The sequence below is a fragment of the Balaenoptera acutorostrata genome, chromosome 4, assembly GCF_949987535.1.
Source record: "Balaenoptera acutorostrata chromosome 4, mBalAcu1.1, whole genome shotgun sequence".
Lineage (NCBI taxonomy): Eukaryota > Metazoa > Chordata > Mammalia > Artiodactyla > Balaenopteridae > Balaenoptera > Balaenoptera acutorostrata.
Genome location: NC_080067.1, coordinates 141,472,244 through 141,486,072, shown reverse-complemented (window position 1 = coordinate 141,486,072; position 13,829 = coordinate 141,472,244). Strand labels below are relative to the sequence as shown.

Sequence of the window (13,829 nt, the reverse complement as noted above, 5' to 3'; positions counted from 1 at the left end):
CAGCTACATTGCTTTGCTCATCACTGAATATAAAAAAAAAATAGGGCTTCCCTGGTGGCGCAGTGGTTGAGAATCTGCGTGCCAATGCAGGGGACATGGGTTCGAGCCCTGGTCCGGGAAGATCCCACATGCCGCGGAGCAACTAGGCCCGTGAGCCACAGCTACTGAGCCTGCGCGTCTGGGCCTGTGCTCTGCAACAAGAGAGGCCGTGATAGTGAGAGGCCCACGCACCGCGATGAAGAGTGGCCCCCGCTTGCCACAACTAGAGAAAGCCCTCGCACAGAAACGAAGACCCAACACAGCTAAAAATAAATAAATAATAAAAATAAAGGAATTCCTTTAAAAAAAAAAGTGAATAATAATAACTCCAGTGCTTTACGCACTGCTAAAATTTTCTTAAACCAGTTCAAGTTAGCAAAGACCTGGATCTAAATAAATGATGTGAGCATTTCAGTATACCCTGAAATCAGATAATGTGATGGGTTAAAGAAAGCTACAAATCCTTTGACTCTCCTCGCATTGGGAAGTGGTCTGATTCTCCTCCCTCTGAATGTGGCCTGACCTCTGTTGACTACTTGGTAACCACTAGAATACGGTGGAAAAGGCCGTGTAGCTTCTGCCTTGTCCACTGACCCTCCCTGAGGCCAGCATACTGGAGGGGTTGCCTGTAGGTGCTCCAGTTGACCGTCCCAGCTGCACAGCCTTCCAGCCATCCTGCCAAGACACCAGACAAGTGTGTGAAGCTGTCTTGAACCCCTGGGACCAGCCCGTTCACCAGCTGAACACCGCTGAGTGACCTGCATCACTCCCCCATTTTGGTCGTCGACTGTATTCCTTACCGTTGTCTCCTGCCACGGAATTAGAAAGGTAAAAATGATTTTTAACAGGTCTAGTACTTTAATAGTTGGTCAGTTACCATGCTCAGACAAAAGCCAATGTCTGTAAACGCAATCTGACAGTTGAGGCATTGCTGGCTTAGATGGAAAGAATCTACGAAATCATAAAATTTACATTCTGCAAAATGTACCATTAAAAGCTGACCACCCCCTCACAGACATAGAAAACGAACTTATGGTTACCAAAGGGGAAAGCAGGGAGGAGGGATAAATTAGGTGCTTGGGATTAGCAGATACAAGCTACTACATATAAAATAGATAAACAACAAGGACCAAGGACCTACTGTATAGCACAGGGAACTATATTCAATATCCTGTAATAAACCACACTGGAAAAGAATGCAAAAAGTATGTGTGTGTGTGTGTGTGTGTGTGTGTGTGTGTGTGTATAACGGAATCACTTTGCTGTACATCAGAAACTAACACAACGCTGTAAATCAAAAACAAAAATAAAAACCACAGCTGAGCACCCAATTCAGTCCACCTGATACAGTAGCCACGTTTGTTCACTGCCATCATTCATTCATCCATGCACTGTGTACAGCACAATCTTCCAGACAGAGGGGAGGACAGCAGAAGGGCACAGCACTTGCTGTCAGAGATCTAAAGGCCAAATCTCTCCTTTCTGTCCATCGCCACCCAGGCTGCCATCCCGCTCTGCCCACCTGTCCTACCAACCCCCTCCCCCACGTCACGTTCTCCTCCCTCACACGGCATCGTAATTATTTCCTTCCGGATCACTCTCTAAGGCTGAGACTCCAGAAAAGCAGGAGCTGTGTTCATCACTGTTTGTCACTGTAGTACCCCCAGCCCCATGCCCAGTGTCTGCTACGTGGTGGGTACTCAATAAACATTCACTTTCAGTAGCCTACTTGGGTCCAAAATACCACTTGGTAGTTTGAAAGACTGAAAAGCAGCTTTTCTTCGCCCCATATCAAGACTCAACTTTCAGATGGATGACCAAGTAAAGAAGGAAAGAGAAAGAGTAAGTTGAGGTAGAGTCCATAAAAGTAGTAAAAATGGAGAATTTTTTTAATCTGATGATCTTGCATGCATATATAAAATCAGACTTTCCCTCGCAGACTGAATAAGTATATATCAACATGGTCTGTGTTTCTCCATAAAGCTACCCTTCCAGAAGCTTCAAAGTTATCTTTCCAAACAATCTTTGATATTTGTATATTTCCATCCTCCTGCTCATCAAACATAAGCTATGGGTAGGCTTCCACAATTCACTGGTCCTCTAGATAGGATTTGTGATCAATCTCTATACATTTTGGTCAATTCTTTCAACAGATGGAATCCAAAAAAGAACATCTGGCTAGGAGACACAACCTTGGAAACAATAGTGTGATATCGCTTCGTCGCAGATGATTACTGATCACAAATCCATTTCGGAAGATGGCAAGCCAAGATCAAAGTGATATACCTTACATTTTCAGATGGAGCAGGGTGGGGTATGAAATGATGCTGCTATCTATACGTTTTAAACTTTGTTTTGAACAGGAATTCATACAATGTAAGAAAGAGTTTGATCCTGAAAGGGTGTGTACTTGATAAAATGTAACCTGCTAATTAAAAACAAAGGTAGGGAGGCAAGATTTAAAATACCTAATCCCTCAGGATTTAAGAAGTTATAGGATAAAAAGTAAAAGAGAGCATTTAAAGATTCCAGGAAATGAAGTTGAAGTTCCTAAGAGTGCTGTCACAGCCTATGCTTTGTTTTCCCAAGTATCAATTACAAGAAATTACTAAGACTAAAAGGATAAATTACTCCAGTACAAATAGTCAAAACGGTCCCATAAAAACATATGCAACATATAACAGACAGAGGTCTAATTTCCTTAATATAAAAATCGGGAAGAACAAGACCAAAAGGCAATTTGAAAATGGGCAAAGGACATAAGTGGCCAGATCACAGAAAAATAGATACTAACGGTTTTTAAATACATAAAATTAAACTCAATCTCACATATACTAAAAGAGATGTGAGTTAAATGACAATGGACATCATTTTTCACCTCTCCGATTCAAAAAAGTTGGGGAATACACTGAGTGGGGAAGCAAACACAGCACTCGTATGGTGTCAGGGGAGGATTATTTGATATAACCTCTTTGAAGAGGAAATTTGATAAAAGTTATCAAAATCTTAAATATGCATATCCTTCCTCCTAGCAATACCATTGCTAAGAATTTAGGTTCCATATATGATTGTACATCTGTGGAGGGATTTTCACTATAGCATTGCTTAACGTATCAAAAAGAGGTAACTACCTAAACATCCATCAGTGGGAAACTGATTGTAGAATACACCCATTACTAGAAAAATGCAAAATTTTTAACAAGAATGTGAGAGAGCTACAGGCACTGATAGGGAATGGTTTCTAAGATATGATGTTAAGTAAAGAATGTAAGATATAACCGAATGTATTTCCAGTGTACTACTTTTATGAAAAAAAAAAAGTAGGTGTGGTTTTTTAAAAAATATGTCCACAAGTTCTTTGCCTTTCTCTTTAAAAGGTGGAATGGAATTCCAATCTCCCTGAAGGCTGGACTTAGTTAAGAGAATAAGACAGAAATGACTGTGTGACTTCTGAGACAAGGTCATAAAAGGCATTCTTCTCTCTTGGATCCCCCTGCTCTGGGGAAAGCCAGATGTCATGTTTGAGGACACTAAAGCAGCCCTGTGGGGAGGGTCCAAGTGATGAGCAATTGAACCTCTTGCCAACAGCCATGAGTCAACCACTGTGGAAGTGGATCCAACCACAATCAATCCTTCAGATGAGACCACAGCCCTGCAAACATCTTGGCTACAACTTCAGGAGCCAGAACTACCCAAATTCCTGATACAGAGAAACTGTGAATAATAAATGTTTGTTGTTTTAAGATGCTAAGTCTCAGAGTAATTTGTTACACAGCAGTAAGTAACTAAAACAGTGAGGATACTTACATATATGTTTGAATATGCACAGAATATCTCTAGGGAGAAAACTGAGAGGCTGGGCCTCAGGCATGGAAGAAGATTTCTTTTTCATCGCATTGTATTGTTTTATAAGTTTTTCTTATCCTAATATATTGTTTTTTCTTTAAAAAAAGTACATTTTACAAAAGAATCTCATGGATTACATGAATGACCAAACTGTGCATAAATATCTTTAACCTCTATTTTATTTCAACTTTTAAAAAATTTAATTTACTCAACTTTTGAAATAAAATAGAATAGTAAAATAAAAGTTGAAATATTTTAGAAGATACCTCCCTCAACTTTGCCCAGATACAGAGCTCAGTTTATGAATCATCACTCTGTCAGAAAAAGAGCAGAGAAAATCAATGATGGAAAAGGAGACGCTTAGGAGATTTAAGCCTCCACCTCCCCAACTCTCAGAGAAAACTTTTCTTTGCTGAATATCAAAGGAGCTCAGAGAATGGCTAGAGCAAAGCCAGCCTGTTTTAGAAAATCTTGAAGAATTTGTGCTAGGGATTATCAAAGGGTCCCCACTCTCTGTGTCTCCCCAAATACAACTGAATCAATAACTCTTTAGTGACCACCACTGTATGTGCAGGTCCTCCTATATATACTCTCATAGCCTCCTACTCATCCTTGATCCCATCTTCTCTTCCTACCAGCATTACCAGGGTGCCCATTATGTATCAGACCCTGTGCCAGACTATGACATCTTCAGGGAGAAGAGTGTCTCTGGCCCTTCCACAAGGGACACTAGACTGGAGCAGTGGGGAACGGGGCTTGAGTCCAGCTTCTCAGTAGCCAAGTCACCTTGAACCAATCATCCATCCATCTGGTTATTTACCTACCATTACCAAAAATCACTGATTGAGGACCTCCCACGAGCCCACCGCCATGCCAGGCAGTAAGGACACCCTGTGGATCTCACTCATGTGCATGCACTGTGTGCACACGTGTGCATAAGAAGTTAGCAAAGCATGATGTTCCATCTTGGTTTCCACCCCAACTAACCTTGTATGATTTCAAAGATGTAATTTGTAAGTAAGTGGCGTTGACACTCAGAAAACAAATGACCAAAAAATGTCATTTGGGGGGAAAAATTAAAGTCCCAGAAGTGCATTTTTGCTCATTTCCCTTCCAAACACATAATTCATACTTAGTTATGAAAATAACGTCTCCCTTTCAAGCTCTTCGGAGACCAAAGCCCACAGAGCAGGTCTCAGCCTGCTCACACCTGACTAAAGATGCACAGACAGCTGCAGCCTGCTGACCCACCAGGAGTCCATCAGATGCTGGTCCCAACAGACACCCGCCCCACTCCCATCCCCCCATGTGATATGACAATGCTTGGGAGGCTTGATTTATTTACTTATTTATTTGGGGAGGGGAGGTATCTCCAGGTGACAATGCTCATTCAAAGGCTTGTCTTTTTTTTTTTAACTTTTTATTTTATATTAGAGTACAGTCGATTAACCATGCTGTGATAGTTTCAGGTGCACAGCAGAGTGACTCAGCCATACATATACACGTATCCATTCTCCCCCAGACTCCCCTCCCATCCAGGCTGCCACATAACATTGAGCAGAGTTCCCTGTGCTATACAGTAGGTACTTGTTGGTTATCCTCAAAGGCCATGTCTTTCTCAAGTTCTACTTTGTTCCGTCCTCAGTTTCACCTCCCTGGAGAGCCCAAATGTGATGGCAAATGCAAGTTTTCAAGCTCAGAGTTAGCTGTGTATTAGTGGTTATATGAATGATCTCCGAAACGCAATTTAAGAAATTCTTAGACTCTGGCCCAGGATTATTCACTGGTCACATTAAGGTTTTTTAAGTCATGTGAATTTGCCAGAAAATCCATATCTCAGACTATCCCATCCCTAGACCCTGCCTCAAAGTATTAGACGAACCGAACCTGTAAGTGAGACTTCCTTAGCAACTAAACCGCCACAGCCGCTGAAGTCCTGACCTTACACTATGGTGTTAGTATCTTGTTTGTCGTTTGTTGTTACTATGTTGGTGTGTTATTATGTTGTCATCCTTCCTTTTCACGAGCAAAGAAGAAAAGAATCTTTCTTACTAAATATATTGCAGGGTTGCCCTATAATTTGATGGTAAATAATTAACACTTCTTTGAGAAAACAGAACTAAAAATTAGCATAATCAGCAATTCATTTACCATACAATAATTCAAGGAGGCTTTCCTGTGGCCTGTTCTATACATTCCTGGCTCTTTTACATCCAAGAATACATTCTTGCATACGTATAGAATAAAACAAAATGACAAATTAATAAAATGACAATTCTCACAAAGATGGGGAACATAAACCACCAGGTGGCTAAAATTAGAAGCAGATTTTATTATTACATTTTACTGGGTCGTATGTCATTACTTTCTGGTCACCACCAATACATTTATTTGTAACCAATACATTTATTTTTTTAAACAGGAAGAAATGTAAAAGTTAAAAGTTCCCAAATAGAATGAGGGCTAATTAATTTTAAAAATTGTGTTTAGTAGGCTGTCATAGGAAGGCTAGGAGAATGTTTGGAGAAACACTGTAGTTCCCTCCTTAAAGAACAGTTCTGTGAATTTTCCACATCAATCACGGAATCGAAAACCCACCAAGATACACTTGCCCTGACATGTTTACAAAACCCAGGAGGTCAGACGTCCATTACGGAATACAGCGTCCAGATAAAGTGGAGCCCGAAGAAGGAACCTAGAGAAGGTTAAATCTAGCAAAGAAATCCTATTCTGAACTAATTTAAGGATTTTAAATCGAGTATTACAAACTCAAGAGCTAAAATAGTCTAAAGGGTTTTTGCTTGATTTGTGCTTTGGGATCTTTTGTTGTTCAAGAGAATGATTAGAAGCATAAGAAGAAAATGAAGACTTCCCTGGCAGTCCAGTGGTTAAGACCCCATGCTTCCAATGCAGGGGGCACGGGTTCGATCCCTGGTCGGGGAATTAAGATCCCGCATGCAGTGTGGCACGGCCAAAAAAAAAAAAAAAGAAGAAGAAAGTGAGATATGCCTTAACAATCCTGCGGTGCATGTCCTAAGTGACCCTCAGAAGCTGTACCAAGCAGTAGTTGCTTGAAAACCAATTTCACTGTTTGGAGATCCATTTGTTTCCTTAAAGAAAGGAAAACAACAACCGAGCACCAAGCCAATCATCAGAGTCAAGCATTCTGGTTAAGCAGTCCATGACATGCCCCCTTGCCTCTGCCTTCACAAACTACTGAGCAGAGTCTGAGAAAACAACTTGTTTTTACCTTTCATAATATTCTTTTCCCCAGAAAATGGAGGTAATTAGGAAACTAGAGATATTTGCCAGAAATAAATAAATAAATAAATAAATAAATAAATAAATAAATAAATAAAATGGCAGGGATGGAATGGGAAAGGGATTATTCCTGTGCAAAATCAATGAGAGTTTATCAGCGCTGAGCAGATGTAACAATAAGAAGTCACATTTATAGCAGGCTTATTTCAAATCAGGTACTGTTCTGAGTGTTTTATACAATCCTAATTTTGAATGCCCCACAAACTCATGAAGTAGGAACTATTATTGTTCCTGTTTTATCTGTAAGCAACAAAGGCACAGAAAGATGAAGTAACTTGCCCAAGGTCACACAGCAAGAAAGGAGCAGAGCCAGGATTTGGTCCCAGACCCACTGGCTCTAAACTCTGTGCTATTGGTCACTACAGTCTACTATCTCATACAGGCAGTGACCCGTTCACACACACCATCACGTTCCAGACCTGTGCTCCACGTTGGAGACAGCATGCAGAGGGTAGTGCCATGTGTGAGTGGAGCTTCGACAGAGAGATACCCAACCCAAATTGGGGTTGGAAAAGTCTCCCCAGAAGAGATGACGGCCATGCTGAATCTTGGACACATAGCAGATAGCCAGGCAGGGGAGGCGGAGAGGGGTGAAGAGGAGGAAACTCGATTCAGGTACAGCACATGCAAAATTTCAAGGCAGAAAAGAATGTGGTTCTCTCTAGGACCAGTAAGTAGTTTAACAAGGCTGGCATAGTGGTACCATGGGTAGCAAAGCTGGGATGGGGGGGTACTCAGGCAGTGCCAAGGAGACAGGAATCACATCACGGATAGCCTTGTGACCTGGCTAAGGAGTGTGGATTTATCTGAAAGTCTGTAATAAACAACTGAAGATTATACTAGGAAACAAAATGATCAGATCTTTTCTTTCTTAGCTCACTGGCTATGACAAAGGGACTAGATTGCAGAGAGCCGAGGATGGAAGCAGAAATACTAGTTAGGAAGCTGTGTTCCCAAGCTGTAACAAGAGGCTGGAATTATGTAGTCAGGCGACCAGAACAAGGGGAAATTTCTTAAACCAAGGAGCAGATTTGGGGCACACACAGCAGCACTGTGCTCGGATTTCCCCCTCCCCTAACTTCCCTGAAGTCTTCTGGCTCCCAGTGACCCTCCTAGGGATTGTACCCTCAGGTTATGTCCCAATACATAATCTTAAAATGTCTCAGCATCTTAAAAATTGCTCAGAACAGCACAGTGAAGAAACCCAAGCCTGTTCTTCCCAAACTCTCTTGCCACCCAAAGAATTCCTGAAATTCTGATCTTAATCACTTTGGGAACTGTTTTTTGTTCTTTTTTTTTTTTTTTTTTGACTTATTAAAATTTGCTTATATTTCTCCCAAGGAGGTTTAGGTCATAACCGGCCTCTATAAGCCTGAAAGTATTTTGGAAGGATTACGATTCAACATACAATGCACATTCTTGACCTTATTATCTGCTGTTTTCCCCATCTGGCCAAAGGTCTTTGGGAAGGGCTTTTCCAACAAAGATCCTCCTGTGAGCTGCCCCCGGAACCTTGTTCCTCATTTGTGATGTCTTGTAGGAATGACTATTTAAACTCAAAATTTCCTCACTTGTGTCTCTACAGAATCTTTATCCTCTTTGAATCTTTGAAGTAAGGCTGAAAATAGGACATAAAGGCAGACGACGTCCAAGTCGTCAGCATCTTGCATTCTTCCAAAGTAAGTGTTAAATGTTCAATAAATATTACAGTATTTAAATAAACTTCCACTTTCCTCCCAAACATACCTTATCGATTCTACAGAAATGGAAGACCTTTTTGGAGCTGAAAATTTGGGCCGGCTCTGGGTCTCTGAGGTTTGAGTCCGGAGATACGTCTCACCTTACAACCTACCTGTTTGCATTTTTTTCACTTTAGGTATTAGCGTTTCCTTTGGCAGAAATTGCTTTGAACATCAGCAGGGCTTGGTGGGGTTTTGTTTTTGTTTTTTTAAGTGAATTCTTTAATAACCTCCTGACTAGAAGGGCCAGTTAGGATTTTCAGTACAGAGGGCAGGGGGACGCTGGACCCGCATCCCCATCTCCCACCACTCTCACCCCAACCTTTTTGCTTCCAAACCCTCAGTTCGTCTTCGTTAACGCTCCTTTACCTCTTCTCCCTGAAACCCAGGCTGTCCGTCCTCCTCCCCGCCCCCGCGGATAGAAGTGCTTGGTGACTATCAGGGCGCCGAGAGCTTGATCCCTGCGCGTCCCTCTGGGATCAGATCTCAACAGACCAAGACTAAGGATGGAAGGGGGCGTCCTGGGAGTTGCAAGAAGCCAGATTTACCTTCACGAAGAGGGTGATGTCGTGCTCCTGCCCCGGGGCCCCCTCCTCAGACGCCTCGCCGTCCTCCTGGCCGCCGTTCACCGGCGCGGTCTCGTCGCCGCGCTCGGTGCTGCCCCCCTCCGCCAGGTGGTTGCTCAGCTCGGCCTCGGGCTCCCGGGCCTCCGTCGGCGGGGCCGCCTCCCCATCCGTGCTGCCGTCGGGGGGCTCCTCCTCGCCTGGCCCCTCCGGACCCCGCTCTCGCCTCTCCTCCTCTGCCTCCTCTCTCTGCCCCAGGGGCCCACCCTGGTCCGCGTCCTCGCCAGCGCCTGCCCTCGCGCCCCCGGGAGCCGCTTCCTCCGACTCCTCTCCCTCCCGGTCCCCTGTCTCTTCCGCGGCGCCCGCCGCTGCACCCCGAGGCTCCCCCGCAAGCTCCCCGGGGCTGCACTCCGCGCTCTCCGCCGCTGCGGCCTCAGTCGCCTCGGCCTGGGTCTCGGGGCTGCCGTCCCGGGACTCAACCTCGGCCCTGGACGCCCCTCCCGCCGGCCCTCCAACATCCGTGCTGTCGCCTGCCGGCCCCTCGGCGACTGTGCTGACCCCCGTCAGCTCCTCGGTGTCCACGCGGATTCCCGCCCGTCCCTCGGGGACCATGCTGTCCCCCGCCGGCCCCTCGGCGACTGTGCTGACCCCCGTCAGCTCCTCGGCGTCCACGCGGACCCCCGCCGGTCCCTCGGGGACCATGCTGTCCCCCGCCGGCCCCTCGGCGACCGCGCTGTCCCCCGCCGGCCCCTCGGCGACCGTGCTGTCCCCCGTCAGCCCGTCGGCGTCCATGCGGGCCCCCGCCGCCCCAGGCGCGCTGCCCCCCGGCTCCTCCGGCCCGCTCTCCGCCTCTTCCTTCGCCCCGGGGGCCGCGGGATCCCCAGGCTCCACCTGAGCCTCCCCCGGGGCCTCGGCCTGCGCGCCGCACCCGGGGCTCGCTTCCTCCGCCAGCTCCGCGCCGCTCGCCCGCTCCTCTGCCTCCCGGGCGCCCTCCTCCGCCTGGGCCTCGCCCTGCTCTCCGCTCGTGCCCCGCTTCTCGGCCCCCGGGCCACCGCCTGCGTCCGGCGCCAGCTCGCCCGCGCGCCCTCCGTCCGGCCCCGGACCTTCTCCTTCCGTCACCTCGGCCGTCGCGGCTGCGCCCGGGCCCCCGCCCCTCGGCGCCTCCGCGGCGCCCTCTCTCGCCTCCTCCCTCTGAGCCTCAGGGCCGGAAGCCCCCGGCTCGCCCCGTCTCTCCGCCTGAAGCGCCGAGCCCTCGGGCTGGCTCTGGGGACCCGGGGCGCCCCCCTCCGGCTCCGCGACCTCGGCCATGGCCGCAGATCCCTGTCTTTGACCAGAGACCCTTCCTGGACGCTGCTGAGGAGCCAGGTGGCGCTGGGCGAAGGGCGCGGTGCCAGGGGCCGCTGCGCCAGCTCCGAGAGGACCCCCTGCCCGGGACTCTGGAGGCGCCTGGGCGGTACGCTGGACGCGCGGGGCGAAATCCTCCCGCCCCAGAACGCTGCGCCCCTTCTCCCGGGCTTAAGCTCTCTGGGCTATTCCTCCACCGCTCGTGCTTCTCGCTGGTTCCGCGCCTGATTCCCACCTGGACCCTAATTCCGACCTCGGTTGCCTGGAAACGCGCTCGCGGAGGTGCAGTGTGCTGCTGGGGAGGCCGCTTAGCTCCTGCACCCTTTGAAATGCCTGGCCCTCTGTCCAGGGGTTGACCAGAAGTCCCCGGTGGCAACTCCATCCCCCCCTGGGGCTTGGGCGGGGTTTGCATCCCCTCCTCTCCGCCTATTTGGGTGGCCTGAGAGCCTGGCCAATGACAGTCTTTCTTGTGACCCTTGTGGATTTCAGTGAAAAGATCCTGATTCTACTGACCACTTAGGTGTTTTCTGGAACAGCTTCAAGTTCCAGAGCCATTAAAATCACCCCTAAACACACACGACACCCAAACACCTAATCCCCACCTTCCCAGGGGTCAAGCGTTAAGCTCAGCAGCTGCGCAACTGCAGATGCCCCTGTAGTGCCTCAGTGTCCTAGAGCAAGAGGGGTAAATCCTGAAAGAAAGAAGGGGAGGCCACACCGCCTCCTTCCAATTTCTGCAGGGCCCTCCTGAGAAGTTCCAGAGGCCCCGATATAGAAGCAAGTGGAGCCAGCTGGTCTTCTTGGACCGGAGATGGGTCCTGTTGTGCATGAGCGGCTGGCTGTACTCTCTCCATGACAAGTACTGGGGGTTCTGCCCTCCGGGGTTATATTCTGCATCTCCCTGGTCCCTGAAGATGCCAAGAACCTGTTTATCTTTCTGATTCTCCTAGATTTTCTAAACCCATGTTCAAAGCTTTTGCTTTAAGTTGTGTGTTAAGGGCTTGGGGAGCTGAAGGTGGGGAGATGAAAATGGAAGATTTGAAGAAAAAGAGCTATGGAAATCACTGGATTAGAAATCTCCCAAGATCACAGACCAGACACCTTTCTTCTGAGAAGGAGAAGAAGAAGAAGAAGAAAGAAGGAGAAGGAGGAGGAGGAGGAGAAGAAGAGAAGAAGAAGAAGAGGAAGAGGAAGAAGAAGGAGAAGAAGAAGAAGAAGAAGGGGAGGGGAGGGGGAGAAGGAGGCGGGGGAGAAGGGCGAGAAGGGGAACGAGAAGAAGAAGAAGAAGAAGTTATGATGAAAATTATGTAGTCAGTTTGTTATGTGTCAGGCTGGATCATGTGGGTGACAGTCAGTAGCTGGTTGCCCAGGATGGCACAGCCTAAATGTGAGCGAGCAGGGTTCCCGAATCAAGACTGATTGAACTTGTCAGCCTCTTAAAAGCTTTAATACTGCCCTGAGACTCATTTGTCTATCATGTCCACAGAGGGTTCTATTATCACTAAAAAATCAGGGAGCATCTGTGATATGGCCAATCACAGTGTGTGAGTCACACATTTGGCCAATCACCAGGATGTCTCCTTCTAATTCCCATTGCCCATCACTGATGGGTGACAGGACAAGAGCCCAGTGTCACCCAGCTTCATGCCACCTTTCTCCAAGGTGGCCCCTATCTGGAAAGGAACGGGCCAGAAGATTTGTCACCGCAAAGCAACATCTACTCAAAGCACGGCACTCATGCACGTGAGCTAGCAAACATGTCAGACACAGATCCAGCTCTGTAGACACTCCAGTCACCTAGGAAAGGAATCCTGCTGCATTCACAAGCCTTATTTCTTGAGGAAGGGTGAAGTCAGCACATTCAGCCCCAAACAGCAAACATGGTATGGGATGACAGACCCTTATGCAAACCCCATGAGGCCTGATGTTTCAGAAAACAGAATTCTCAGAAAGATAAGAAAAATAACACCTGAGTGTTTATGGTGTATATTACATAGTACTGCATACTGCCCTGTAACCAAACACATTAATATTTCTGCAGTGGCACTGATGAACTTTCACATTAGATGGATTATGTAAAAACCATACATAGCTTCAGGGCTCCCAGTTCAAGATCACCCCAAAAAGCTTGCATTTCAGAGCTTTTCAGCTTTCAGAATGTATATAAGGGATTGTTGTCCTGTGACTCATTGAAGGGCTATAGGCTTATTTGCCCTCCTTTGAAACATCCAAGATCAGTTACATCTGTAAGTTTGTTCTTAATAATGAACCAACTGTCTCCAGTGCTCTGCTTTCACAAAGAAACAAATTAAAGGCACAGACTTATGGGAGTAAGAATATTCCATAAACTTTAATTCAAGCAAAGTTGATAGAAATGTCCTAGTTATAGAAAGGTTGGTATCTCTAGAAAGACCTCCTTTTGAATTGAGCCAAGAGATTACCAACTAATGAAGTCAGACTCAGTAGAGTTGACTGGCTGGCTGAGAGCTAGCCCTGGGTGTTGTCTTTAAAGAAAAACAACACAAATAAAGTCTATTCTATCCTGGCGACTGGTCCTGCCTATCACACAACACCGTTCTGTTCTATAGGATTTGGATTTATTCTCTTATACTGTTTAGATTCATTTACTCACATTGACATTGGGTCTCAAAATAACATCGCTCCATCTGTAGAATGCAGACTCTTTCACTTTTTAACAATAGTCTTTATAAGCAATGTTTATGTTTCTATCATATAATTCTGTGTATTTCTTTGATTTTTCTGTAATTAAAAAATGTATTATTGTAAAATGAATACAGGCCAAAAATAAGGAAGAGTATACAACAGTGAACAAGACTGAGAAGGTTCCTCCCATCGCAGAGTTTTGGGGTGGAACAAAAATAAATAAGTAAACCATTAAACTAGATACCTTTGGATAATGTTAAGCTTTATATAGACATACACGCGTGTGCATGCACACACACGTGCACATACTGAA

At 46.4% G+C, this 13,829-nt stretch overlaps 1 protein-coding gene across 2 annotated transcripts in view; it reads right to left on the bottom strand.

The window, feature by feature from the left end:
- CLIC6 (chloride intracellular channel 6) overlaps positions 1–10,816 on the bottom strand; it is a 42,307-nt gene extending 31,491 nt beyond the window's left edge. For both annotated transcript variants that reach the window (XM_057546133.1, XM_057546134.1), the window contains exon 1: positions 9,494–10,816. In XM_057546133.1, the coding sequence (XP_057402116.1) occupies positions 9,494–10,816 (1,323 nt within the window). The remainder of the gene's footprint in view (positions 1–9,493) is intronic.
- Positions 10,817–13,829: the final 3,013 nt, after the last annotated feature.